The following is a 26469-nucleotide window of genomic DNA, read 5'->3' as shown; positions in this document are numbered from 1 at the left end:
AAAGAAAATATTTGTGTTGAATGAATGCATGTGGTGCGGGAGCAACAACCAGAGGGCCAGCATGGCTCGCTGGATGGGAAAACCGATGCCAAAGTGGTTATCAGTGGCTCACTCCCAAAAGTGACAGAGCTCATTGGATATGAAAACTGACCTTACCCCAACCGAATCATGAGCTGTGCAACAACACAAATTCCTCAGGGTCTCTGGGCTCTTGCAGGTGGAATCTGAGTTTTCAGATACAGGATCTTCTGAGTCCTCAGGCATGAGGTGCCCAGCTCTGGAGAGGGAATAAACCATACTGAGGGAATAAAAAACCATGTGGTTGCCATATACATTGACTTTCTCAAATCCATAGCCTGGATTTTCCTCATCCTTTTAGATAAAGGAACCCAGGCCCAGGCATAAAGAAAATGTGTGCCCCCATCTTCCTCCCCCTTGGGCCCCAAGCTACCTTTTTCCGTGCAGGGCTGTAAGTGGCTTGGGGGCCTGAGGACCAGCAGAAGGCAGTGAAAGGGGAGCTTGGTCAACTGGTGCAGCTGCTGCTATAGCAGCTAGAGCCAAAGGAGGTCACCATTGATCTCACACATACTTAATTCTTCCTGCACAAGCATGCTTGGGCAGGGTTGGCTATGAGAGCTGAGACGGAAAGGGTGGGGGGTAGGAGGGGAGCTGGAGGCTGGGATGTAGCCAGTCACTTTCTCTCTCTGGGCCTCTTTCTCCCAAGTATAAAATGAGGGCGCGCGGTATAACTAACACTCCACTCCCACCCAGCAAGGCTGTCGAGGTTGCAAGATCACCGCTGGATGGGGGTGGGGGTGGGTGGAGGGTGACCCTCAGGTATAGGAACCAGAGAGAACAGCTCTGAGCAATGTCCAATGAAGGCAGGAGAACACTGCATTTGAGGATCCCTGAAAAACAGGGGAAGACTCCCTCCCCCGAAGTCCAGCCTCCCAGCCCCAAGTCTTCGCGTTACCGGACTCTCCCGACCTGACTAGAGGTCCAGGCCCAGCCCTGCCAGGAGGCTCCTGGGAGAAGAGGACCAAGTCGTCGCCACTGCCCCAGCGTCGGGGAGGAAAGAGGAGGAGCCTCTTGATGCTCCCATCTCTGGGCCGCCCAGGGCGGCGTGGCCCAGTCCCGCAACCCCAGCCCTCTGGGGCCTGGAGACTTCAAAGGCGCAAGCAGCCAGCGCCTCGGGCGCACGCTGGTCCTGCCCCACCCCGATCCCGCCCTTGGGCCCCGCCCGCGTCCCTCTCTTCGGCCTCTAGCCGGAAGCCCCCACCCCCTCCCTCCGCCCGGTCCCCGCACCCTCTGTCCCCTTCCAGTCCCTCTCCCTCGGCGGTCGGGGAAACCTCTCTCCGCCCTGCCCCTCCTGCTTCCTCCTTCTGGCCCCACCATCCAGTCCCCAAACCCCCACCCGGCCCCGTCCAGGCTCCACCCCTCCGCCCCGGCCCCGCCCCACCCGTTTCCCGCCCCAGCCCTGGGCCTCCCAGCTCTGCTAGTCCCTTCCCTGGGCCCCGCCCCCTCGCCCCCGGAAGCCTCTCCCCGCCCCCAACCCCGCCCCCCCGAAGTTTCTTGGGCCCCGGGCGGCCCGCGGGACAGAACGCTGAGAGACGCCGCCCGGCCGGGTGTGGATGGAGGTGGCGGAGCCCGCGCGGCGCGGGGAGTGAGCGGCGGAGCGGCCGGACTTCTGCGGACTCGCGATGGAAGAGGAGGTGAGGGCCAGGCCAGACGGGGGGGGGGGGGGGGGGCCTGGGCTGGGGTCTTCGAGACCCTTACATTTGTTGGGGTCGCAGGCTCAGGCCCTTGTTCCGATCAGCCCTCTCTCTGGACTCCGACACCTAACCCCTACCCCACCCCCATCTTTCCAGGCTGAGGCTAGGCAGATAGAGCAGGGGTGGGGGTAGTGTTCCGTGTCCCGCACTTCGCAGACACATCCTTCTACGTTATCTCTTTGGCTTCTCACACCAGCTTCTCACACCAACCGGCATCGCGGTTGTTATAGTTCGCATTGGATTGAGGGGGAGACTGAAGCTCTGGTCAGTTGATAACTTGCTGAAAGTGGCCTGGAACTGGGCTCGAACCTGGTTACCGTTGACACCCCGTGTCGGCCGGGTCTGATCCTGAAGGGGTAGATTGAGTGTCCTGGAGAGTCTGTGGGGTCTGGAGTCTCTGTGTCAAGGAATCTTGAGTCTGTGACTGTGTCTGGTGGTGAGGATTGGAGAAGTTGCCTTTTTCTCCCCTGTATAAGTCCCTGTGATCCTCTTTCTCCTGTCTTCTTCCTTGCCCCAGAATCAGGCCCACATAGGGGCTGATCCTGGCCCCTACCTTCCCCACATCCTTGGGAGGGCCAACTCCCTGGAGGAGCTGGACAGCCTTGAGCTTCCCTCTTCCCCCTCAGGACCCTCTTGATCTGGAGTCTGCTCTGGCACTCAGTGACCCCTGCCCTTGAATTGCAAACTCAGTTCTCCCATCAGCCCCATCACCGAAGCATACAGTGAGCACTTAATGTATACATGTGGAATGAATAAATTGGAGCCGGGACCTGCTGAGTCTCAAGGACTTTGCTTCTTGTCCTCTGAGGGGATCTCAGCTTTTGTCCCTCCCAGCCCAAGGGATGGGGATGTGTTTGCCTGGATAGATGGAGGGAAAAAATGAAGGCTTCACTCTTGGGATAACCCTGGCCAGCTAGAAAGCCCTGAGGGGATCAGGCTGCCTGTGTCCCCATCAGTGTCCAGCTCCCTATTTCCTGGGGCCACTGTCTGTCAGGGTTCCTTCCAGGCCAGGCCCTGCATTTCTGTGGGATGGTAGATAAGTCACTTCCCCTCTCAGCCTGCATTTCCTCTTCTATAAAATATAGGGCTTGGCCTCCTCCCTGGGTCCTGTGTGATTGTGTCCCCTTCTCTCAGAGTGGGTGGAAGGAGGGGGCAAAGTCAGGCCACTATGATTTGCTGTGGTTTCTTTCTGACAGGGGTAGGGCTGCCCTCCCCCACCCCAGGCCCCTGCTGTGAGGGTTAGACTGTCTGGTTGTGGCCCCTCCCCTTCTCCCAGAGGATGTGGGACAGGATTACTCCATCTCCAGATCTGCTCTGGCCCCCAATTAAGGGAAGTTCTCCTGGGGCCTCCTGGGCCAATGGTTTGTCTCCTGGCCAGCTCAGCCCAGCCCTGCACTCCCTCTAGTCCTGAGTTTCTAACATTGCCATTTACTGACTCCCAGATGCCAAGAGCTCCCCATATACCTGAGCCATCTAAGGGCTTGCCCACCTCCTTCCCACACAGAGGGGCTCCCTATCTCCTGCCTTGTCTTAGGCATCCCTCACTCTTGTCCTCCCATTCCTTCTCCTAATCACTTCTTGTTTCTCTAGGTCTCAGTGCTTGCCCATCTTTGTTTCTCTAAAACACCTCTTAGATCATAGTCACCTGCTCTGCCCCATGACCTCAGGCTGGCCTCACCTCACTCCCACATGGCTGTTTGCAGCCCTTCCCCTAGCTTACATTTCTCTCTGGGGGCCCCAGCTACCCTAGTGCCAACCCCCCTCAGCTTCACTGACCTCCTCTGTACAATAGCTTGGTAGTCTGAGGCTACCAGGCTGAGGCTGAGGCTTAGTGAAGAAGTTTGGGTCCAGACACTGGGCATTTGTCCATTTGAGTTCTCAGGCCCTCAGTTTCCCCATCCACAAAAAGAGGGAGGTGGGCAATCCAGAAATGTGATGATATGCATGCAAAAGCTTTGAAAACTGCGAATATAGATGTGGGATATTGTTGCAGCCACTGGAGTAAGGTTGAAAACCCAGAACCTAGGGTTTCTTTCCTGTTTCTGCCCTGGGGTTCTGCCCCCACCTTCTCTCTCTCAGTCATGCCTTTCCCTGCCTCGGCCTCTAGTGGCTCCAGGCGACTCATTTGTCCACGTCCATCTAGAGAGAGGCAGGACAGTGTCCTGTCCAGCCCTGGTTTTGTGACCTTGAGCTAATCTCTTGCCCTTTCTGGCTATACTTTCTCATTCCATAATGAAGGGGTTGAATGAAGGGTCTCTTGATACCCTTTGTGTCCTCCCTTCTCCTCTGGGCCAAGGTGTGTGTCTCTTGCCTGCCTCACACTCCTACTAAAACCTTAGTTTCTGCAAGGACTTCCTAAACTAACCCCAAACCCCTACTGCACCAGAGAGCTGGGACTCATGTTTCCTTCCGGGTAGGTCCTATGTTCTCCCAAAAGGCTGGGGCCCTCAAGAGCAGGGGATGCCCTCCCCACCCTCAGACTGAAGACTTACCTTGTAGGGTCTCTGTTGCCCCCATCAGACTGCAAGTTCCCTCAGGGCAGAGTCTATGCTTCCTCTCTGATAACCCACCCCATCCCAGGGCTCTGACATGGTGGGATCTTAGCAGAGTTTGGTCAGCACATCATTGGGCTTAAAGGGCAAAGGTTGTCATAAGCTCCCTGTGGTGTGAGATGCCAACAAGGTTTCTTCTGCTTGTCTCTGTCTTTCCACCATGGCGTGTGTTGTGGCTTTCCACCTGTTCCCTTCCCTTCTGTGCATAGTGTTAGGGTGACCTGACATCTTTTTCTTTTTTTTCTTTTCTTTCTTGTCCTAAAGGAATGACACAGAGATCTTCCCACCTCAAGCAAAGGGGAGCCAGTCTGGTGCTCAGGGGTGCCTCAGGAGCTGCTCACAGTGGGCAAGGGAGGGTCTGAGTGAGGATGGGTGGGAAGAGAGAGGGTGAAACAGGAAGAACAGTGGTCAGCTGGTCAATGAGAGGAGAGAAGGCCGTGAAACTGGGCTGAGCAAGACAAAACCTCCCCTGTGAGCCCTGCCAAGAGGAGGGGCCACTTATTAAAACTTACTGGGGCATAGCCAGGCCCCCTGGTGGAAGTGTCTGAGGGGCAGGGAGAGGGGCAGGGTGGAGGGTAGCAGGCAAGCAGGACTCTGGCCTCTAGCCAGGCCTCCCTTTGGTGGCTGTTGCTGTGGCTAATTCCTGACAAGGAGACCCTTCCTGGGCTTTGGTTCATGCCATCTCCAGCCCCTTGTCACTTCCCCCCACATCCCCAAAGTGCCTTCTCCCCTCAGTCCCACCCTGTTCCCACCCAGCCCTAAAGGCTTCTTTACTAACTCAGTCCCAGTATTCACTGGGCACTGCTCTGCTACACCCTGAGAGGACAGTGGTTAAGGCATAAGCTTTCAGCCTTGCCCCCTGGGAGCTTCCAGCTGACAGGAAGTTTTCACGTGTCAGACAGTGGGTGAGGCAGGCCTAGGAGGTCACAAGGGGAAGGAGTTTACAAAGGGGTGTGAGATCCCATGGGGTGGTGGGTGGGCCCCTGAAAAGCAGGAGGTAAGCTTGGAGCTCAGCAGTGGGAGACCAGTGCCTACTGCTCTGTGCAAGAGACACTGAGAGTCTGCAGGCCGAGGAGGTGGCCAACAGCGCCACTGTAGTTGCTGATGGAGGGGTGTGATGTGTGAAATGTGGGGTGGGGTTTCCCATTCTTCCCTTCTAGCCCTGGGCCTGGGCCAGCCTGTAGGGCTCACTGAAGAGATGAGGCCCCTGCCAGTCATGGTCGTGTAGCTAATGGGGGCTGAATACAGGGTCTCTGGTGTTGGGAGTGGTGCACGATAGGATGTGAGAGCCTCCCCCTTCTTGTCAAAGGTCCCTGAAGTCTCCTCTCTCCGTGGTCAGGGTGGCTCAGAACTGGCCTATAGGCAAGCCTCCCACTTCCACACTCCTCCCATCTGGGAAGATACTTTGGGACCATCTGACTTCCCCACTTCTCTAGTCATCTACAAGTTAGGGAGAGATGCTGAGGGGCACACCACATTCCTAAAGCTCCTAGGGTACTGAGACCCAGCAGCTAAGCCCATAAAGGCCTTGTCCCGAATTCTGAACCAGGCCCAGGGAAAACATCCCTGAGAGCCGGAAGGGATGCCAGTGACAACAACAGTGACAATGACAGATACCATTTCCCAAGTTTAGGGTATTCTAGGCACCTCTTTATATGCCATATCTTTATTCAACAAACATTTATTGAGTACCTACTGTATGCCAGATGCTATCTAGGCACTGGGGACATTGCATGAAACAAAGCAAAAATCTTTGCCCTCATGGAGTTAAAATCCTTGCAACTTCTGTTATTATCACCATTTCACAGATGAAGAAACTAAGGCTTAGGTTAAGTGACTTGCCTATGGTCTGTGTGACTTGGGTGTCAAAAGCTCAGACTCTCAACCACTGAAGTGTGCAGTTCAGAGGGGTGGGGCCACAGTGAGAGCCAAGCTGGGGCTCCCTTGCCATGATATCGAGCAGGGAGGTGCCCAGCCCCTTGCCCAGCCCCTGACAGCTCACCAGGCTTCTGCCTGGGCTTGTCTTTCCAAAGCCAGCTGTGGCCACAGGGTATCCCTGGGGAGAGGCATGCTCCTTTTAACTGGGGCCCCTTTTTTGAACTTTATGTAAATTATAAAGTACTCAAAATTAGTGCTAATTTCCTTCTAGCATCCTCTAGATTTGACACGCTCTTGACCTCCTCTCTTTTACCCTCTCCTTCACACTCACTGCTGTGGGCACCAGTCACTGAAGCAAAGTGGTTAGCAAATCGGTGTATTTTTGTTTTCATTTCACAGATATTTCTCAAGCACCCATTATGTGTAAAGGAACAGTGCTAGGTGCTGGGGACCAGAGGTGAAATGAGCCCATCTGAAAGGCATGTACCTGACACCCAGCCACCTAAGTAGATAATTGAGGGCTGGCCTGGAGGCTCCAGGGTGGCTGCCCATGTCTGAGAAGAGGACTCGAGTTTACCTCCTATACCAGCCTGTGGTCGAAGGCAGAGTCCTTGGAGCCCTTACCAGATGGATGGCCGCCCACAAGTCCTGGCCTGTGGTGGGACCAAGAGCAGAGGACCCCCTGCTTTGGGGCAAGAAGCCGTAGAATGGATTCTCTTGACGGGCAGGGATGGAGAGGCAGATTACCACTGCCTGCCTGCTTCCTTCCATCCTTCTTCTCCTGCTTGAATGGTCCTTCTCTGGGACGCCTTCCTGGCATCACCCAGACCTGAGCCAGGTCCCCCACTGTCCACTTTCACTCCCTTCTTCATGCCCCTTTCACTGTTCCCTTCATAGCGTTTCATGCTCCTTAATGTATTTATGTCTGGTGTTTGTTCAGCTTCTCCTTCCCTGCATCGCCAGCTCTATGAGGACAGAGATGCATTATTTTTATTGTTTCCTGCTTACTCCAGCACCAGTGACGTTGTCAGTGCTCAGTATAGCGTTTGTGGACTGGTTGAATGAATCCTTGAGGCAGAATGGTGGAGCTGGAAGAACCTGGGGTCAGAGACCTGGTTTGACTTCTGGGTTTGTTTGTCCCACTGTGTGACTTTGGGAAGTCACACAGTTTGCTGTACCTCTCTGAGCTTCAGTTTGCTATACCATGTGAATAATGATGCTTCCACCTCAGAGTAGTTATATCGTTTAAATGGGATGATGTGTGGTTCAGTATTGAGGTGGCTATTGCTATTATTATTGTTGTTGCTGTTGTCATTACTGTTAATTCTTTTTTTAATAACTGTTTTTAACGTTTATTTATTTTTGAGAGAGAAAGTGCATGTGAGCGGGGGAGGGGGAGAAAGAGAGGGAAACAGAATCTGAAGCAGGCTCTGTGCTGTCAGCACAAAGCCCGATGTGGGGCTCGGACCCATGAATTGTGAGATTGTGACCTGAGCTGAATTGGACACTTAACCAACCGAGACACCCAGGCACCTCTATTACTGTTATTTCTGATACTTGATTAAGGAAGGATACCTGCCTTGGGAGTTGTGGGGAAGCTCATGTGGGATGATATGAGTAGGTACCCAGCAGAGGGACATATCCCTTGTGTGGCCATCGGACTGTGTGACCCCATGTCAGCAGCTTTCACGGCATGTCCTGTTGTTATCTTACAGGGTGTGAAGGAAGGGGGCGAGAAGCCTCGGGGAGCGAGGATGGCCGACAAGGCTGGCTGGATCAAGAAGAGCAGTGGAGGCCTCCTGGGGCTTTGGAAAGACCGATATCTGCTCCTCTGCCAGGCCCAGCTGCTGGTCTATGAGAATGAGGTAAGGACTCACCTGGCCCTGAGGTTGGGATTACTGGGGCAGGAGGCAAAGGGATGATGGCAGCCCAGGCCAGCAGAAGGATCCCAGAACTGGGACTGGAACACCTGCTCCACTTTTGACATGCTGTGCAACTGGATTTGGTTTGAGACCTGAGTCCTTGGGCAAGTGCCTGATCTTCTCTGGGTCTCTATGGTATGGGGACGATACTTCCAGGTGCAAGTCTCAGGCTCGTGCATGAGGGGCCCTTTGAAGTGTATGTACATAGAAATGTGTGTGTCTCCTCAGTGTACTTCTATACTGTAACTCCTTGGCATTGGGCCAGGTTCAACATGAGTGAGTGTTCCAGAAAACTAGAGCTTCTTCCATTCAACCAAAACGTTGCTTGTTTGGAGGTCTTGCATACCTCTCATATGAGGCTCATAGTAGTCCCGTGAGGGTTATCACATCACATTCTATAGAGGGAGATATTGAAGCCCAAGGTGGCCAAATGATTGTTCAGCATCTCTGTGAATGAAGGAGTTGGGACCCAAACCAAATCCAGTGCTCTTTCTACCCATAGATTCTGGCGAGTAAACTCTGAAACTTATTTTTGGTGGAAATCCTCTAAAATATGTTGAATATCCTCTGCCTTATTCAACAGAAGGTGTTGGACTAAAGTGAGTCTTTCCTTCGTGGCTCAGAGTCCCCTATCATCAGATTATCCTATACTGCCTGACTGTACTTCTCAGCTTTTCTCTTTCCTTTAACATCAAGTGCCAGTCGCCACTTCTGCTGTCCTTGTGCTTCTCAGAGACCTCAGCTCCCCCCTCAGGCTTGTGCCCCTACTCATTTCAGTAGGCTTGAAACTTGGACAACCAAGGATGTTAAAATTGTGTGTTAAGTAAGAGTCGATGAAGCTCTAGGTGAGATCTGAGGAGGAAAGATGAATTTTGCTTGTGGATGCTGTTTGTGTTCTGGGACTGAGGCTGTTAGAAGGCCCATCCACTGAAAGTGGGCTATCACTGTGTGCCTCTGACAGATGGAATACATGGGGAAGAACTGGTCTGGGGGCAGAAGAGGGATTCTGCCTGTCCTCTCATCCTTTCTGAGCATGCCTCAGGTTATCTTGGCAAATTCATAACTGACCCAGGCCAAGAAAGGTTGGGCAACCAGATCTAACTGTTTAGAGGAACTGCCTTTGAGAAGCACCTTGCCTTTCCTGCGTGAGTCCCCAGGCTCATGGAGTTGGGGTGTCAGAGAAGCAGCTGGAGGAAGGCAAGGGAATGAATTATGCAGGGAGCCCCCCAGATGTTCTCAACCGCTGCCGTCACCAAATTAGGATATGCTGTGGCGGCAGCAGGGGGATATTTTTATAAATAAAGGCAGTTGTCACACCTTCCTCCAGTTCCAGCTGCCGTAATAGTTGAGTGACAAGCCCCCAAGCTGTCAGCCTGTCAGACGCTGCTCGACTTGTCCTGGGCTGTGTCTCTGCACCTGGCCACAGCTGGGAAGCAGGAAGGATTTTACATCCCGTAAACACGAAACATCTAAATTAGGCTTAAAAAAAATCACTATTAAAAACCTCAGTGCAGTTTCAAGAACTTTGCACTCAGGGGTGGGGGAGGTTGGCCCAGGAGTAGGAATTGAGAAATGCTTATTAGTTCAATTCCTCTTTCTGATGTAAGGAACTAGGCGAGTGCAAATGACTCTTGGCTGTTTCTTTGCTGTCAGTGAGGCTGACATTCCAAAAATGCTGCCCCCGCCCAGTGTCTGCTGGTTTATCCGTTTTTCTGAGCTGCAGAAGGGCCAGATGATTCAGCGTTTCGGGTGGAGAGGAGACCCAGGTCAGGCAACCCTGGGGAGCTGGGTGGTGGGGATGGATTGACTTTTTGTTCTCAGAGAGAGGAGGGTATATTTGGGCTACTAGTTGTCCGGTTGAGGGAGGCCTCTGCACATGGGGAGCTACTCTCTCTGGGACTGGGCATCCTTCCCCAGGCAGCTTCCTTTCTCTGGATGCAGGTGGGAGAGGACTTCCTGGGGTCTTACTCTGAGTCAGGTATTCAGTCCAGCAAACTGGTCCTATGTGTGCCCCTGTTGAGGGCTGCCCTTTGTAGGGCAGAAAAGAGAGCAGACACATGCAGCACAGGTAGAGAGAGATGCCCAGCAGGGAGTTAGAGGACTGTTCTTCCCCATGGCACGGTGTCCCTAGAACCTAGTATGGTGCCTGCTCCTGGCAGGTGCTTTGTGGATGGGGGACCTCAGAGGAGAGAAAGCATCAGGGCTCAGGCTTGTGGGTATGGCGGGAGAGTTTCCTGGATCTTACTAGTCTTCATGTTGAGTGGAGGAACTTGAAAAGGATTGGAGACTAGGGGCTGCAAAGAGATGCTTGGAGGCAAATACGGGAAAAGACACTTAACTGAACCTGGATGGGAAAGATCAGGCCACCCTGACCATCTGTCTGTTCTCCTTCCCTTGAGGGGCCAAACAGAGAGCAGGTCAGTGGTTATCACCCTTAGCTTTCCTTTGAAAAATACTGATGCCTGGGTTCCACATGCCCAGGTCCTGATGAAATTGGTCTGGGATGTTGCCTGGGCATTGGGGTTTTTAAAGCTCCCAGGTGCTAACAAGGTTGAGATTCTACGGTGTAAAGCAGAGGTTCTCAAACTTTTGTATACATCAGAATCACCTGAGGTGTTTGCTAAAAGTCAGATTGTTAGGTCCATTCTCCTATGGTTATGATTTAGTGGGATGGGGCCTGAGAATTGGCATTTCTAACAAGTTCTCAGGTGGTGCTACTGCGCTGGCCCAGGTACTACATGTAGAGAACCACTACTATAGAGCAACCTGTTGCTAAGGCATTGATCACCAAGCCTCTGACTGGCTGGGAGGAGTGTGGTGTGCTTGAAAGAGCTCCGGCCTGGGCATCAGGATATAGGTCTGAGTTTGGCTCTGCCCCTTGCATTTGTGTCCATGCTTCGTGGGCAAATCAGTTCGCCCCCAGGCCTCATTCTCTTTCTGTATACAGTGAGGTCAATTCTGGGGCTCTGGGCTTTCAGGTGATTGAGAGGTTCAGGAGAATCAGAGATGCAAAAGTGCTTGCTAAGTGTCAGGGTTTCTTAAAATATGCAGATTATCATGGAGGGAAATCAGGATCATGGAGGGAAATCAGGGCATTTCCTCTGCAAACAGTTGAGTCACTGCCTCCCAGATATCCCACCCAAAATGGCAGAGCACCAACGCAGTGCCTGGGGATGCTTTTGCTGGCTCTCTGAGTGATGTCCAGTAGCAAGCATGTCCTTAACTTGTTGGCCAGCATCTAGGGCAGCTCTCCCCTCTAACTCCCACCCCCAGGGCTGGTTTCTTCTTCCCTGGATGCTCAAGGGTGAGAATGCAGCACAGTGAGAAGTTGTTCCATCTGGGTCTCCCCTGGAAGAGGAAGCAACTGACCAACATTGGGGAGCTTGTCCCAGGCAGCTTGCTGGAGAGGCACCTGGTAGGTGGAGCCCAAATGGAGAAAATACTCAAGTGCCAGGGCTATTGGGCAGGAAGGCAGCCCTGCCAGTGTCCTTGGTGGCCTAGAAGAGGCTGGCCCACTGTTCTGGCCACTGGTCTTCTTAGTGATGAGGCCTCAGGGTGGCAGGCTAGTGGGGGGATTGCTTTTGAAGGAACCCTTGCCATCTTCATTGTGTAGGCCACAGAGAGTGGCCTCTTCACCTAGCCAGGGGTCAGCAGAGGAAGATGCCAAGTGGGGAAGTCACTTCAGGATCATTGTGGTAAAGGCAGGCATGCAGCCCCAAACTTCCCTCTGTGGCTCTGCCTGGAAAGCCTTTTCTGTTTTGTTTTGTTTTTTTTTCTCTCATTTTGTGATATCTTACTCCCTCTTCCAGGCTGCCTCTTCCACAAATCTCTGCCTGGCCTCCGGGCCTACATGGACCGCCAGGCAGGCTTCTCTAGCTTCCCGTTTCTTCCTTTGGCCTTAGGCACATTTGAGTCAGCCCCGCTACCCACCTCCAGGCTGGCTGCCCCATTTCTCATGTGGATGCTGAGCCTTGAGCCTCCCTCCAGCCAGCATGGACTGAACACTGTCTACTTGCCGGGGTTTGAATACCACATCTTGTGATTGATTGGCAGCTCAAGGTTGCCTTCTGATGGATTGATACCCTCACTGACTGAGATCAGGGTCTGCAGTGGGGCCTGGGTGTTGGAGGGTCTGGGTGCATCTGGCTGTCACTAGTTCATGGCCCCTCTATCTCCCTCCCCAGGACGAGCAGAAGTGTGTGGAGACAGTGGAGCTGGGAAGCTATGAGAAGTGCCAGGACCTTCGTGCCCTCCTCAAGCGTAAACACCGCTTTATCCTGCAGCGATCCCCGGGGAACAAGGTAGGGCTATGCCCACTGCTGTCTGACCTTCCTCCAGGTCCACCTGGGTTGGTTTGGGAAGATCACCCCTGGAAGGCTTTCTAATGCAGGCCAGGCCCCTGGATGTAGCCCCTGGAGGGTCTCTGGAGTGTGGCTGAGGCTCAAACCCAGAGGCTGCCACAGGTTAGACCTTTTGCTCATTTTGGCCTGGAGTCTCCCCACTGCCTGGTTGATAGGAGATGCATTCGGGGCACTGCTTTGAGGTCTGGTCCCCTCTCCCCTTCCAGGCACTGGGGTCTCCTTCCCAGGCTATAGTTGGAGGTGGGGTCCTTGGCCTTTCCCCACATCCTGGACACATGAGGCACAGGGGCTGAGACAGGAAAGCTGGGGACTGAGGCCTTCAGCCCACCAGGCCTGCAGCACTGATACAGTCTGGGGCAGAGGGGAGGCTATGGCCTCCACTTCATCTCAGGCCTTCTTGGGTGGGCCACCCATCCTGCCTCCGTCCTGGACTCAGTGCTCAGAGACCTGCGGCCCCCCAGCTTTCTTCCCTTTGCACTTTCCTTTTTTGGCTGAAGCCGGAGAAAGTCTCTTGCCTGGGAGGTTCTCCCCCTGGGACATGCTGTGTATGCAGATGATGTTTGCTGCTTGCACATTTCTCTGGCAGGGAGTCTGGGTGGGTGTTGATGCATGGTATAGTTTCACAGATGTCAGGAGAGAGTTTAGATTTGAGGCAGGCATGTACAGCACCTCTTTCCAGCTCGCGCCCATCTGCAGCTGGGCCACGCCTCGTCCCAACCCATGCACATCATGTGGAGCCTCGCAGAGTCAGGCTGAGTCACAGAGGCTGGGGGTTGGGGAGCATCTGGTCTGGGCCTGCTGGAGGCTACTCTGTTCTCCCCCAGCTTTAAGGCCCAGGAGCCTAAGTCCTCTGAGTGCTGGGGCTCGGGGCTTGGGGCCCTGGAGGAGGCTGTGGTGCGTTATTTACTAACCCTTTGTCCTACTCTGCAGTGGGTGGAGCACAGAAACAACTGTGGAGCTCTGGGAATTGGGGGTTGAGCCCAGGTTTCACTTGACATCTGCTGCTTAGGGCTCTTAAGAAGAGGAGAGCCATATTTTGGTCTTTCAGGCCAGTTAGCCCCTGCCTGTTCCTCTCTGAGCAGGCACTGTAGTTGTGTATGTGTGTGAGTGACATGCAGAGTACATTATGTAGAGGTGAGTGTTCACCTGACCATGGGTCTGCCTGGGTCTTCGTGTGTCTCTCTGAGTGAGCTTATATGGATGTGAGGCAGATGGGGTCATGCTTCTCTGTCCTCTGCCAGTGCTGTTCTTCTCTCCCCAGCTCTGACAATCAGCTGATGGTGGGCTTAGGTGGGTGGGGCCTAGCTCAGTGTGGGACTTACCTTCAGAGAGGCCTATTTGTGCAGCTGCATTCTTAGCTGCTTTGGCCAACACCCTGCCTTCCACCCCCCAATCCTGCCAAGAGTTCAGATTGGCTCTGGGTGACTCTGGGAACAGGATGATAAGTCAGGGAGATGAGTCTGTGGAGCAGGTTGTGGGGGCTGCAGGGCGGTGGGAGGACAGCACATCCAGTTCCAGCTCTCCCTGACTCTCGGCGCCCGAGGAACTCATACAGACAGCAGGGTCAGATGTGGACCGCCCGGAGCACCAGGTCTCCCATGTCTTCTCACCCTCCTTTCCTATCGCCCTGGGTGTTCCCCATCCTCAGTGAGGCCACACGCTGGCCAGGAGGTCACATGACCCTGGCTGTCTGGTCCTGAGGCCGCCTTTTCCCCCCCTCTAATCAAATAAACAAAGACGCCAGTGTCTTGCATGCCCCTCTCCCCCTGCCTCCCATCCCCACACCCCTGCCATGAGGTCACAGGCGGACGCTGCCAGGAAGCAGGGTGGCCTAGCTGGGCCTTGCTGCCCTGCTGGTCTCGGCCAGCTTGGCCTGTTCCTCTTTCCTGCTGCCTCTCTCCCCCTCCCACTTTTTTCCTCTCTGCCATTTTGTCCTCCCCTCTTTCCCAGGCCATGTGGGCCTATTCTGTGTCCAGTCCTGTTGGTTCTGAAACTCCAAGCAGGGCCTGTGCCCCAGGGCTTCTTGGAAGGGCTTGAGAGGGACCTGTGTAGCCTGTGGCTCTTTAGGACATAGGGCCAGGGGTGGGGCCAGAGGAACAACTTCTTGGTATTCCACTTGTCACCATTCTGGTCCCCCTTGTGGGATGCCTGGCTCATTCAGCCAGGATAACAAGGTTCCTTAGAGTGGGACTGGGTCCCATTTAACCTTGCATTCCCTCTCCTAGGGGGTTCCTTTGGCCAGTACAATAGGTCTTCCTGAAGCCACCTCCTTCACAGGGAGCAGAAGAGAACATGGGCTGGGGCGCCTGGGTGGCTCAGTCGGTTAAGCATCCAACTTTGGCTCAGGTCATGATCTCACAGTTTGTGAGTTTGAGCCCACGTCAGGCTCTGTGCTGACAGAACCTGGAGCCTGCTTCAGGAACCTGGAGCCTGCTTCGGATTCTGTATCTCCTTCTCTCTCTCTGCCCCTCCCCCACTCGTCTCAATAAATTAATTAATTAAATAAATAAATAAATAAATAAATAAGAGAACACAGGCTGACCCCTTTTCCATGCCCAGGCCTGCCTCAGGTGGGCTGGTCATTGGGGAAGGATTGAAGGTTGGGTTGGGCCTGTGATCTTGTCCCACTGAGGCCCCAAGTAGTGCATAAGCCTGTGCAATGTGGGTTTGTGGCACTAGAACTCTTAGCTTGACTCCCAGGCCAGTGCTCTTTCTCTGCCCTACTCTTGCTCCATCTGTGGCTGATTTCAAGGGTATGCCTCTGCAGCTCTCCGGCATGCTGAATCCTCCACTGAGCAGGGGCCCCACCATCTCGGAGCCTGCAAGAAGGAGCAGCAGCTAGGCTCCAAGGGGCTGGCCCTGGGCTGCCTTTCTGGGAGTCCCCATCACAGGGCTGGGTAGGCCCTTGCAGAGCCTGGATGTTGCCACTGTCCCTCCCTGAGCCCCCTGCAGCCCTGATGCCTGGGCTAAGAGGCAGTTGCCAAGGTGCCCTGGGGTTTCTGACTTAACTGCAGATCTGCTGCCAGGATCGAATTTACCCTGGTCATGCAAATGAGCATTTGGCTGTGCCTGGCATGGGGAGGTGGGTGGGACCCAGGGCCCTGTATGAGGAGGAGGCGGCAGCAGCCAGGAAGAAGTTATATAACGAGGATGCTGCGGGGGCCAGGCAGACTGTGGTGTTACATAACATTGAAGGTGTCCGGAGGGAAGGCGCTATCTAACACCAGGGTGGGGGATGGGCACGTTGGCGACCCGCCCAACAAAGAACTAGGGCATCTTGAGGTCAGAGTGGGCAGTGACCCAAAAACGGGGCAAGGGAAGGAACTTTGGGCCAGTTCATTCATTTACTGGCTCATTCATTCAGTAACTATTTACTGAATACCTACTGTGTGCAGGGATCAGCCCTGTTTAATTCCCTCAGCATTGTTTGGGTTAGGCATTATGCCTTTACCCAGATAAGGAAACCGGGACTCTTTTGTCAGAAGGAAGGCAATAGTGATAATTCCTTTTTTTTTTTCTTTATTCTTTTTGAGAAAGAGAGAGAGCAAGTGCGTGCACAAACGGGAGAGAGACAGAGAGAGGGAGAGAGAGAGAATCCCAAGCAGACTCTGCACTCTCAGCACAGAGCCTGACACGGAGCTCGAATTCAGGGACTGTGAGATCATGACCTGAGCTGAAATTAGGAGTCGGACACTTAACCACCTGAGCCCCCAACAGTGATAATGCCTATTGCTGAGCACTCACTCTATGCCCAGCTCCACAGTCAACACTTCAGATACATATTTGATCTTCACAGCTCCATGAGGCAGGTTGTGGTGCCTCACAGGTTCCTTACAGATGAGGAAACTAAGGCTCAAGGTCAGCCAGCTGTAAGCAGTGTTCTGTCCAACTCACCTACTACTATTGTGTCTGCCATGCAAAGTGGTCCCTCTGTTTGTGTGGTCTTGCTCCTTCTACCAATTCTTGTCTGATCTTGGATCCTGGCAGGGAGGGGGTTCTCTGAGCTGCTCTCTGTTTCTTCTTTTTTTTTTTTTAGGATTAAAAACATTTATTTTTTTCTAATTAAAAAAAAAATTTTTTTTTAACGTTTATTTATTTTTGGGACAGAGAGAGACAGAGCATGAACGGGGGAGGGTCAGAGAGAGGGAGACACAGAATCTGAAACAGGCTCCAGGCTCTGAGCTGTCAGCACAGAGCCCGATGCGGGGCTCGAACTCATGGACCACGAGATCATGACCTGAGCCAAAGTCGGCTGCTTAACCAACTGAGCCACCCAGGCACCCCTAAATTTTTTAAACATTTATTCATTTTTGAGAGACAGAGACAGAGCATGAGCGGGGGAGGGGCAGAGAGAGAAGGAGACACAGAATCTAAAGCAGGCTCCAGGCTCTGAGCCGTCAGCACAGAGCCTAACATGGGGCTCAAACTCACAGACTGTAAGATCATGACCTGAGCTGAAGTCGGATGCTTAACTGACTGAGACACCTAGGCACCCCAAAAACACTTTAAAATTAAAATTTAATTTAATTTTACTTTATTTTATTTTATTTTATTAAAAACATTTTTTTAATGTTTAATTTTGAGAGACAGAGAGAGCGCAAGCAGGGGAGGGGCAGAGAGACAGGGAGACACAGAATCTGAAACAAGCTTCAGGCTCTGAGCTGCCAGCACAGAGCCCAACGTGGGCTCCAACTCACGAACTGTGAAACCATGACTTGAGCCGAAGTAATATGCTTAACCAACTGAGCCACCCAGGTGTTCCTTATTTTATTTTAAAGTTTATTTATTTATTTTGAGACAGAGAGAGAGAGAGCGCGCGTGTGCACAAGGAGGGTCAGGGTAGAAAGAGAGGGAAAGAGACAGAGTCCCAAGCAGGCTCCACACCACCAGCACAGAGCCCAATGTAGGGCTCAAACCCACGAATGGTGAGATCATGATGAGCTCAAATCAAGAGTAGGACGCTTGACCGACTGCACCACCCATGTGCCCCCCAATTTTTTTTATTTTTTAAGCAGTTTCTTTTTTTAACATTTATTTATTATTGATAGACAGAGACAGAGTGTGAGCAGGGTAGGGGCAGAGAGAGAGGGACACACAGAATCCAAAGCAGGCTCCAGGCTCTGAGCTGTCAGCAGAGGCCAATGTGGGGCTCGAACTCACAAACTGCTAGATCATGACCTGAGCCGATGTCGGGTGCTTAAATGACTGAGCCACCCAGGTGCCCCTTTTTTTTTTATTTTTGAGTAATCTCTACACCCAGCATAGAGCTTGAATTCACAACCCCAAGATCAAGAGTCACATGCTCTACCGACTGAGCTGGCCAGGTACCCCTCTCTGATTCTAATGTAAGAACTGGGAGCTCCTGCATGAGATGAGAAGGGATGCCTGGGGTGGGATGGGGTGTAGAGTCCTGAGTCATGGGATTACTTTTATGTCACCTTGTGCAAGTCTCATCCCATCTGTGAGCCTCTGTTTTCCTCATCTGTAAGGTGAGGGGGTTGAAATTGACCCTCAGTGCCCTTTCTCTCATACAACCTATGATTCAAGGCCAGAAAGGATACCCTGGGACTTTTTCACTTGGCCAGGGCTGAGTGGGGGCCTTCTGGAGAGCTGCATGTGGCCCTGGTTCCAGTGGGCCTTCACCAATGGACACCCTTCACACCCGTCACCTCTGTCACTGTACTCAGCCTGGTGTGGATGTAGACTGGGACAGCTCCTACTTTATGGAAAAAACAGGCAGCTGGTCTGGGGAAGTCACATGGAATAAGACCAGATCTTGGCTCTTTCCACAGGGCAAGGCTGATTTGAATCCAAATCTCTGGCAGCATCATGCTGAGAGCCAGCCCCTTCTCTGCTTGATCTATCTCCTCCCCTCCCCCAAAGCCCCTTGTCAGACCTGTTGTGGGGGGACATTTCAGTTTGCTCCTGACCAGCTGTGCCATCACAGACTTTGGGATCTGGGATGGGAAACTTCCTTAAGACCCCAAATGTGAACTCTGTTAAACATCTGCCATCCACCCCATTCATGTCCCCTGCAGGTCAGCGACATCAAGTTTCAAGCAACCAGTGGGGAGGAGAAGGAATCCTGGATCAAAGCCCTCAATGAAGGGATCAACCGAGGCAAGAACAAGGCTTTTGATGAGGTGCGATGCAGTCCTATGGATGGCTCTGTGTCTCCTTTCCCGCCATGTGTGATCTCAGAGAGGATCCTGCCCCGCACCCCCCCCCCACTTCAGACAACCCTGAGATTATGCTACAGACACTGGGACATCTACTGTTGTTACCTCATTTAATCACAACACCCCTCAAAGTGTTCTCATTTTAAGGATGAAGAAACTGAGGTGTCAGGAAATTAATTTGTTTTAAAGTAAAAAGTGAATAGGTGGAGAGTAGAATTTAACTGGTGGCAGCCATGCATCCTTTCCAACCCAGCCTCAGCTGAAAACAGCAGGTGGGCCCAGGCCAGAGGGGTCTGGGCAGGGGGTGTCTGAGAGCTTGAAAGCTCTCTTTTCAGTTTGGCTGTAAAGTCCAGGCTGGGCTGGCTTTGGCCCTGGGCCTCCCCATCTGTCTGCAATGACTACCTAGCCCCCTGTACTGTAGTGTGACTCTAGCACCAGTGGCTGTGATTAGGTTTGAGGTAGGCAGGGTATCCCATGGGGCCAGATCTCCTAGGGTGGATTGTCTCTGACATCATGGATTTTGTAGCTCTTTGAGCTAAAATTGACCTGGGGTCCACCTAAACTGACCCCTTGGATTGCAGAAGCCTAAGACCTGAGGGGAGGAATCTTCCCAAGCAAGTCCCTCTTAACACCCAGGTCTCCTTACTCACAGCCGTGGTTTCTATGTCATGTTTTATGAGACTGTATCTTGCTCAGCCCTTCACTAGCTAGAGAAACTGTCCCCGTTTCATGGGTGAGGGGTGATAGAGCATATTGTAGGTATTGGAGGCCCCAGAAACATGGGCTGGATGTCAGCCCAGTTTTGGTGGAACAGTCAGGAACAGAGACAGTTAAACCTCACCCTCATCCCCACCCAAGGTGGGCCTGACTTTGAATCTGACCTAAGGGCTGAAGAGTCTTAGCCATACTCCCCATCAAGGACAAGCTACTTCGGGGTTCAGAGTCTGGATTTCCCATGCAAATCTTATTTACTCTTCCCAACTACTCCTGACTGTCTTTCCTTACCATCAGAGAGGATTTTCTGTCTTCTAGACACGCTGGCCCAAAAGGGGCAGAGGACTTGCTCTCTCCTGGGCTATCCCCAAGGGACCTGGGAGAAGGACTGGGTCCATTTTCTGGAAGGCAGGCACCAGGGGATCATGGGCTGCCTTCTCTCTGCTCCCACAGCTAAGCATAAAAACAGCCTCAGGGCTGTTTGTATATATACGCAAGTATACTGAAGGGCAAGGGCTGGTAGCCCATATCCAGGCAGGAAGACTGAGGCAGAGAGCGTGGCTGCAGAGAAAGGGAGAGCCTCAGATGGCAGAGAGATGACAAAGACAATATAGGGACAGGAAGCAAAGCAGAGGTCCAGACACAGGGAGGTGCCTTAAAGAGAAGGCCAGAGGTAGGGCCCTGACCCTATAAAGGGAAGATGTGGGTGTAGACCGTGCCTCTGAGTCAGGTTAATGTCTGGGCATTTCTTCCTCTCCCCAAGGCCTGCTGGGCACTAACCTTGTTCCCTCTTCCCAGGTAAAAGTGGACAAGAGCTGTGCACTGGAGCATGTGACACGGGATCGGGTGCGTGGGGGCCAGCGGCGCCGGCCACCTACAAGAGTCCACCTGAAGGAGGTAAGACTTTGTCCCAGCTTAGACAGGTAGGAGGTCAGGTGAGCCTGGGACCACAGCTCCTTAGGGTGGTAGCCAAGCTTGGGGCCACCTTTTTCCTGGAGACTTCTGGAGCTGGGACTTTCTGAGTGGTATATGGGGTGTCTGTGTGTGGAGGCTCATGTGTTATATGTGCTTGGGGTGTAGATGTACCTGCTTTGCTTATTGAGTCTGCACATTGCCCTTACTCAGAGTTGGTCCCTAAGGGACACTAAGACCCTGAGGCTGGTCCCTGCTTCTCAGAGCTCAGCTTCCAGATGGAGAAAAGACCTGTCCACAGACTGCTTCAAGCAGAGTTATGACTAACTTCTATACAGAGGAGGGCTCTCAGAAGCCAGGCAAGAGAGACCACAGAGGGCCCACTGGCACTTGAGCTGACCCATGAAGGACAAGAAGGGCTTCAGTTGTCACACTTGATGTGAGGGAGCTCTCTGGCCACAGGAATGACCTGAGCTGAGGCAGGAGGGTTTAGGGCGTGCTGAGTCCCTTTGACTATACATCCCTTTGGGATGTGCAGGAGCTGGGGATGGGATGGATAGGAGGGTACATTCCAGAGGTCAGTTTGATGCCCAGGGTAGCGTGGGTTGGGTTAAGGGAGAGAGAGGCAGGGGGCCAGGAAGAAGAGGGAGGAGGTGGGCCCTCCAGGGCTCAGGAGGGGCCAATGGGAGAGACCCTGGGAAGCAAGAGACATCTGGGCTTGCCACTGAATACATGGCTAGGGGAGGTGGGCCAGACAGAAGGCGAGGGTTGTCAGAGGTGCCCCAAGCCTGACTGGGCGAATGGAGGCCCTGGACCAGGAATTGGGAGAAGTTATGGGCACAGTGAGGGTAAGGGAAGAGCCCTTTTTTGACCAATGTTGCTGATGGTGGGTGAATGGTGAGGGGAAAGATTTTGGAGGCCAGGAAAGAACCTCGGCAAATGCTACATTTGGTGGTGGGGGGGTGGGGCAGGCAGTAGACAGCCAAGGAAGAGAAAGCCAGAGAGGTGAATGGCACCTCCAGAGAGAGAAGGGCACAGGATGTGTTATCAGCCAGGTTGACATCCACAAGTCACAGGGGCAGGTCTGGGGAAAGCGGCAGGCGGTGACCCCATCAGAGAAGGGCTCAGCTTAGGTTTCCCAAGGGGTGCAGAGCTGGGGGTGCCAGAGGGAAGGGGACCGTGGTAGGGAAGAGGGAGAAGGGAAGGGGCCGAGGTCATTGGGGAGATTGTTTTTGAAATGTTTTGGTTGTTTTTGAAATGACACGTCTGTCAGCTGAGGGAATAAAGCCCACAGAGGGAATGCCTGAAGTAGCCAGAGAGAAAGGGAATGCCTGAGGGGGAGGGCTACGTGTTGGGGAAGGGCCAGTCTTGGGAAGAAGGACCCCCTGAGAAGAATTCAGAGAGGCACTCCTGTCCCAGTGACTGAGCAAGTGTATGTATTGGCCAGATCCCCTGTGGTAAATGGGAGTGGGGTTCTCAGCCAAGACCCCCACTGTAAGGGACCTTGAGAGAGGCCTCCTGCCCAGCCCTGCTCCGGGGCCTCTGAGGCTCCTTGGGAGGGTCTCCATGACCGTGGGGCTGCTGGGTGTCTCTGTAGGTCCCTCGGGCCAGGTGCAGGGCAGCTGCCAACTCAGTGCAGCTGTTCTTCTCTGGCGGTCAGCTGCGGTATGGGGCTGCCTGTGTCTGGGGTCATATCTGACGGCATGAGGAGAGTAGACACTGGCTGCTGAGCAGCTGGGCAGGCAAAGGCTGCAGAGATGTGGGCTGGAGGGCTGGGCGTGAGGCTGGCAGATCATACAGCGGTCTCCAGAGAGGGGAAGCAGAAGTAAGTGGGCTCGAGACAACTTGGGAGGCCGTGTTTGAGTCCTGGTCCCATTGCCCCCCTGGATGGGTGCTTGCACACATGGAGTTCTCTCAAGGCCATAGAGCCAGAAAGGGGTCAAAAACAGGGCTGGAGCCATGTCTCTTGCTGCCCAGACCAGTACAGTTGCCACTAAAAAGCAGTCTTTTTCACAGGCTGGGGCACCAAGACGACAACCTATCTCTGACCTGGCTTGTGATTCCAAAACAGGGAGTTCTATGGGAGTGAGGGAGAGGAGAGGATTCATCAGAGAATCACTTCAGCATCTAATCATGTGACCTTGGAAGCCAGGGCAGAGGATGTGGAGAGTGGGAGGCTGGGGGCCTGGACAGCCTGGATGGGAGGACTTGAGTACCTTATGGGTGGGCACAGATCCAAATGCCAGTCATCCAAGATGACACCTGTATACTGTCCCTTACCAGGTAGCCAATGCAGCTTCTGATGGGCTTTCGCGCCTGGACCTCGACGTGCCAGATAGTGGGCCGCCAGTGTTTGGCCCCAGCAATGATGTCAATGCAGCCCAGCCCCAAGAGACACTCAGGCCCCCTATGCCTCCTACCAAGCCTTCCCCACTGCCGGAGACCACCAGCCTCAGTGACAGAGTGGAGACTCCTGCCGGGGAGAGAGCCCCATCCCCTGTCTCAGCAAGCTCTGAGTCCCACCAAGCAAACTCAGAGACTCCAGTACAGGAGGACAGTGGCCCTGAGCAGACCCCCAGCATGGTCCTGCCTGACAAACTGAAGGTGAGCTGGGAGAACCCCAGCCCCGAGGATGCCCCTGACTTTGAGAGTACAGCACTCCAGGTGCCCTGTTCTGAGGCTTCTGAGGCTGTGCCCAAGGAGGGTGGGAAGCCTCCTACACCCCCACCCAAGATCTTATCAGAGAAACTGAGAGCTTCCATGAGTGGGATGGCGGCTTCTGGGCCAGCCCAGAGTCCTGAGACCTCTGACACCTCAGCCCCAGATCCAGCACAGATGTCAGTGAATGGCGTGGATGACAGTCTGGAGCCCGTCAATCCACCCCAGGCCTCGGGCATCCCAGAAACAACCCCAAAGGATGCAACAACGTCCACAGCACTGCCCTGCTGGGACCTGCCATCTCATTTCCATCCCCGCTGTTCCTCCCTGGGGAACCTGCTTGGGGAAGGCCCCCGGCGTCCACGGCAGCCTGGAGAACGGCTGTATCGGGCCCAGCTGGAGGTGAAGGTGGCCTCAGAACAGACGGAGAAACTGTTGAACCAGGTGCTGGGCAGTGAGCCGGCCCCTGTGAGCGCTGAGACATTGCTCAGCCAGGCTGTGGAGCAGCTGAGGCAGGCCACCCAAGCCCTGCAGGAAATCAGAGATCTGGGAGAGATGAGCCAGGAAGCACCTGGGCTACAGGAAAAGCGGAAAGAGCTGGTGACCCTCTACCGGAGAAGTGCACCCTAGGGCCTGCCAGGCCAGGGCGTGGTCCCTCCTAGCCAACCCAGTCCATCAAAGCCCAGCCCTGCCAAAAAACATGCTTCTGCTCAGGCCGTAGAAAGGCCATCAGGCATGTTGGGGGTATGGCCAGGAACTATGGAGATTCCTGGTATCCTTCCTGCCCTGCCCTGGCCAACGGTGCCAGGAGCCACCCAGGACCACTATCTGACTATCTGGCCCAGTTTCTGGGCTTGGGCAGGGAGCACACACTTGGTTGCTTGCATGGTTGTTCTGAACTGCCCCAGGGCTTTAGCATGGCACTTGGGGTTTCTGGGGGTGGCATCATCTCTGCTTCCCACCCCCAGTAGTTTACATTCCTGACTTCTGAATAGAGCACAGCTGAGCCCCCCCTCCTCCCCACCCCTCCACAGCTCCCACATCCAGATGTTCCCTGGCAGAGAGCGTCATGGCAGAGGCAGCTTTGAGCCGTAACTAGCCCTCCCTACCCACCTACTCGCAATAGCTGCCAAGGCCTTGGGTCCAAGTTATAGGTTTTTCTGTCAGCTGAGTGAGACCTGGAATCCAGCCAGGGCCTGTGAAGGCAGGTGGAAGGCATCTGTGTGGGATTCCTATTCTGCAGGCCTTCCTCTTTGATGAACTGTGATTGGAGGACTCCAGGGTAGAGGAAGAACTAGAAGGGTCTCCTAGTCTAGCCTCTCCCCCTGGACCAGCTTGTGTCCAGCCCTGCACATTTCCTGTAGAGGTGAACCCGAGAATGGCTCTGAGGTCAACACCAGAAAATCCTGTACCTACTTCATTATAAATGAACCTTAAGAGGAGAAGCCACCTCAACTTCTGTGCCTCCCCAGATGGGATTTATATCTGGCTCTCTATGCTTCCTCCTGAACCCAAACAGGCCCAACATCCCAATCATTTCTTTGGATGCTGATGGGGGTATGCTGGGGCCCGAAATCACTTCCCTTTCCCCTCTTCCCCTCTGGCTCAGGCCGTAGATGGACTGCTCTTCCTGAACTTCCTAGTGGAAGGGGCATTTCCTTTTGTCCCTTTCCTGGTCCAAGCCCGCAGCCTGGGCCTCTCCCTATCTGTCGCCTCCCCTCCACCCCAATTCTCCCTGCACTTGTCCCTGACTCTGGGAACACACCCAATCTCCATCTAGGTGCAGAGGCCCTGAAGCACGGCCACTCTCCCTGGGACCTATAGGAGTAGGAGCAGCTTCTGAAAGGCCTGCTCAGGGGGTTTTTAGCATGTGCACTTTTATTTACTGGAAGAGGACAGGGAGGGTCACAGCTGCATGTCCTGGCCTTTCTGCCCACTGCTCCACCACCAGTCGTGCCCACTGAGACCTTCCAGTACAGGTCAATGCCTTCTTTACTGTACTTCTACTTTGTTCTTGAGGGTAGTGGCCAGGGATCAAGAGGGGCAGATATCCACTCTGCAGCCTATACTGGGCAGAGGTGGAGGTGAACATCAATGTCCTGACCCATGAGCCCCCACGGGCCTTCTCAAACTACACTCTTTGGACAAACGAGGCTCCCATGCCACGGTCTGCCTATCCCTCCATCTGCCTTCAGTATGAAAGCAAGAATGGCATCAGGTGCCTAGTCACATGGCCCCCTGCACTCTTCTTTTGGGGAACAGCTTTCCCCCACCAGCAGCCTGGACCAGCTGGGGCTTTAGCCAAGTCACCGGTTTCCAGGGACTAGAGCCTCAGTTTCCTCCTCGGATAAATGACCAGATTGAGCAAGTAGCTCTGGGGCCATCTCAGTGACCTAATGCCATTATGGGGTTCTTATGGGATTCCTGTGCCTTGGTGACCTGGGCCCCAAGGGGAGGGGTAGAAGAATTGGGAATATGCAGGGTCTGCCTGGCCTGCCTCCTTGAGGAGGATAGCATTCCATGTCTTCTGTTTATGAAGCGCCTTTCTTGAAGTTTGGCAATAAATCCCTTTTTATGGAACTTCTCTGCTTGCAAGCCTGTTTGTTGGTGTGGGGACCAGCTCTAGGGCTGGCCTCAAGGAAGCAGAGGGTAAGCAGTGGTTGGTCAGTGGCATCAGTGGTCCTTTAAGCTTCCTTCTAGTGCTTCCTTCCCATAGGCTTGGCTGCATCTTTGCTAAACTCAGCCAGGCCCTCCAATTTTACCCCCTCCCCACCCCTACCTACATGTTTCTATAGGCTGGGAGCTAAGTGTCGTAAGGCACAATGCTTTTCAATTTTTAGAAACTTAATTTGGAAATGATTTTGAATAGAAAAGTTGCAATAATAAGACCAGTACAAAGAACACCCACGTATTCTTTATCAGATTGACCCATTGGTTTATCTTTTGAGTGCTTTGTGTCTTTAACATATATAATTTTTTTCTGAATCAAATGGGGAATTAGTTTTCATGGTCCCTTATCCATAAATACTTCAGTGAGTATTTCTTAAGTATATTCTCTCATGTAACCATAATACAGTTATCAACTTCAGTAAGTTTAACACTGGCATACTTATTATCGCTCTTATTTCAGTTTTGTCATTTGACCCAATAATCTCATATTTTTCCTCCAGTGGAGGCTCAAATATTGTATACATGTCTCTCTAGTCTCCTTTAATCCGAAGTGTTTCCACAGCCTTTATCTTTCATGATGTGGACATGTTTGAAGAATATAGTTCTTCCTCCCCTCTGTTTTTAATAGATCATTCCTCACTTGGGATTTTTCATTGTGAGGTTTCCTCTGAATTAGATTGAGGTTATGGATTCTTAGCCAGAAAACTGTATAGGGGATACTAGGTCCTTCTCAGGGCATCACATCTGGAGACATATGACCTTCATTCATCCTTCATTGGTGATGTCAATTTTGATCTTCTGGTCAAGGTGTCTGATTTTTCTATTGTATAGTTACGATTTTTTTTTCTCTT

General features: G+C 53.2%; 1 protein-coding gene across 1 annotated transcript; it reads left to right on the top strand.

Moving 5' to 3' along the window:
* The first annotated feature begins 1560 nt into the window (after positions 1-1560).
* Positions 1561-25528, top strand: PLEKHO2 (pleckstrin homology domain containing O2). The gene is made up of 6 exons (XM_027067512.2): positions 1561-1712; positions 7918-8067; positions 12309-12425; positions 18524-18628; positions 20177-20275; positions 22574-25528. The coding sequence occupies exons 1-6, from the start codon at positions 1701-1703 to the stop codon at positions 23576-23578; spliced, it is 1488 nt and encodes a 495-aa protein (XP_026923313.1). The 5' UTR covers positions 1561-1700; the 3' UTR covers positions 23579-25528.
* The last annotated feature ends 941 nt before the right edge of the window (positions 25529-26469 follow it).

This window comes from Acinonyx jubatus, chromosome B3 (genome assembly GCF_027475565.1).
Source record: "Acinonyx jubatus isolate Ajub_Pintada_27869175 chromosome B3, VMU_Ajub_asm_v1.0, whole genome shotgun sequence".
Lineage (NCBI taxonomy): Eukaryota > Metazoa > Chordata > Mammalia > Carnivora > Felidae > Acinonyx > Acinonyx jubatus.
The sequence above is the reverse complement of the archived record's forward strand: the minus strand, read 5'-3'. Positions and strand labels throughout refer to the sequence as shown.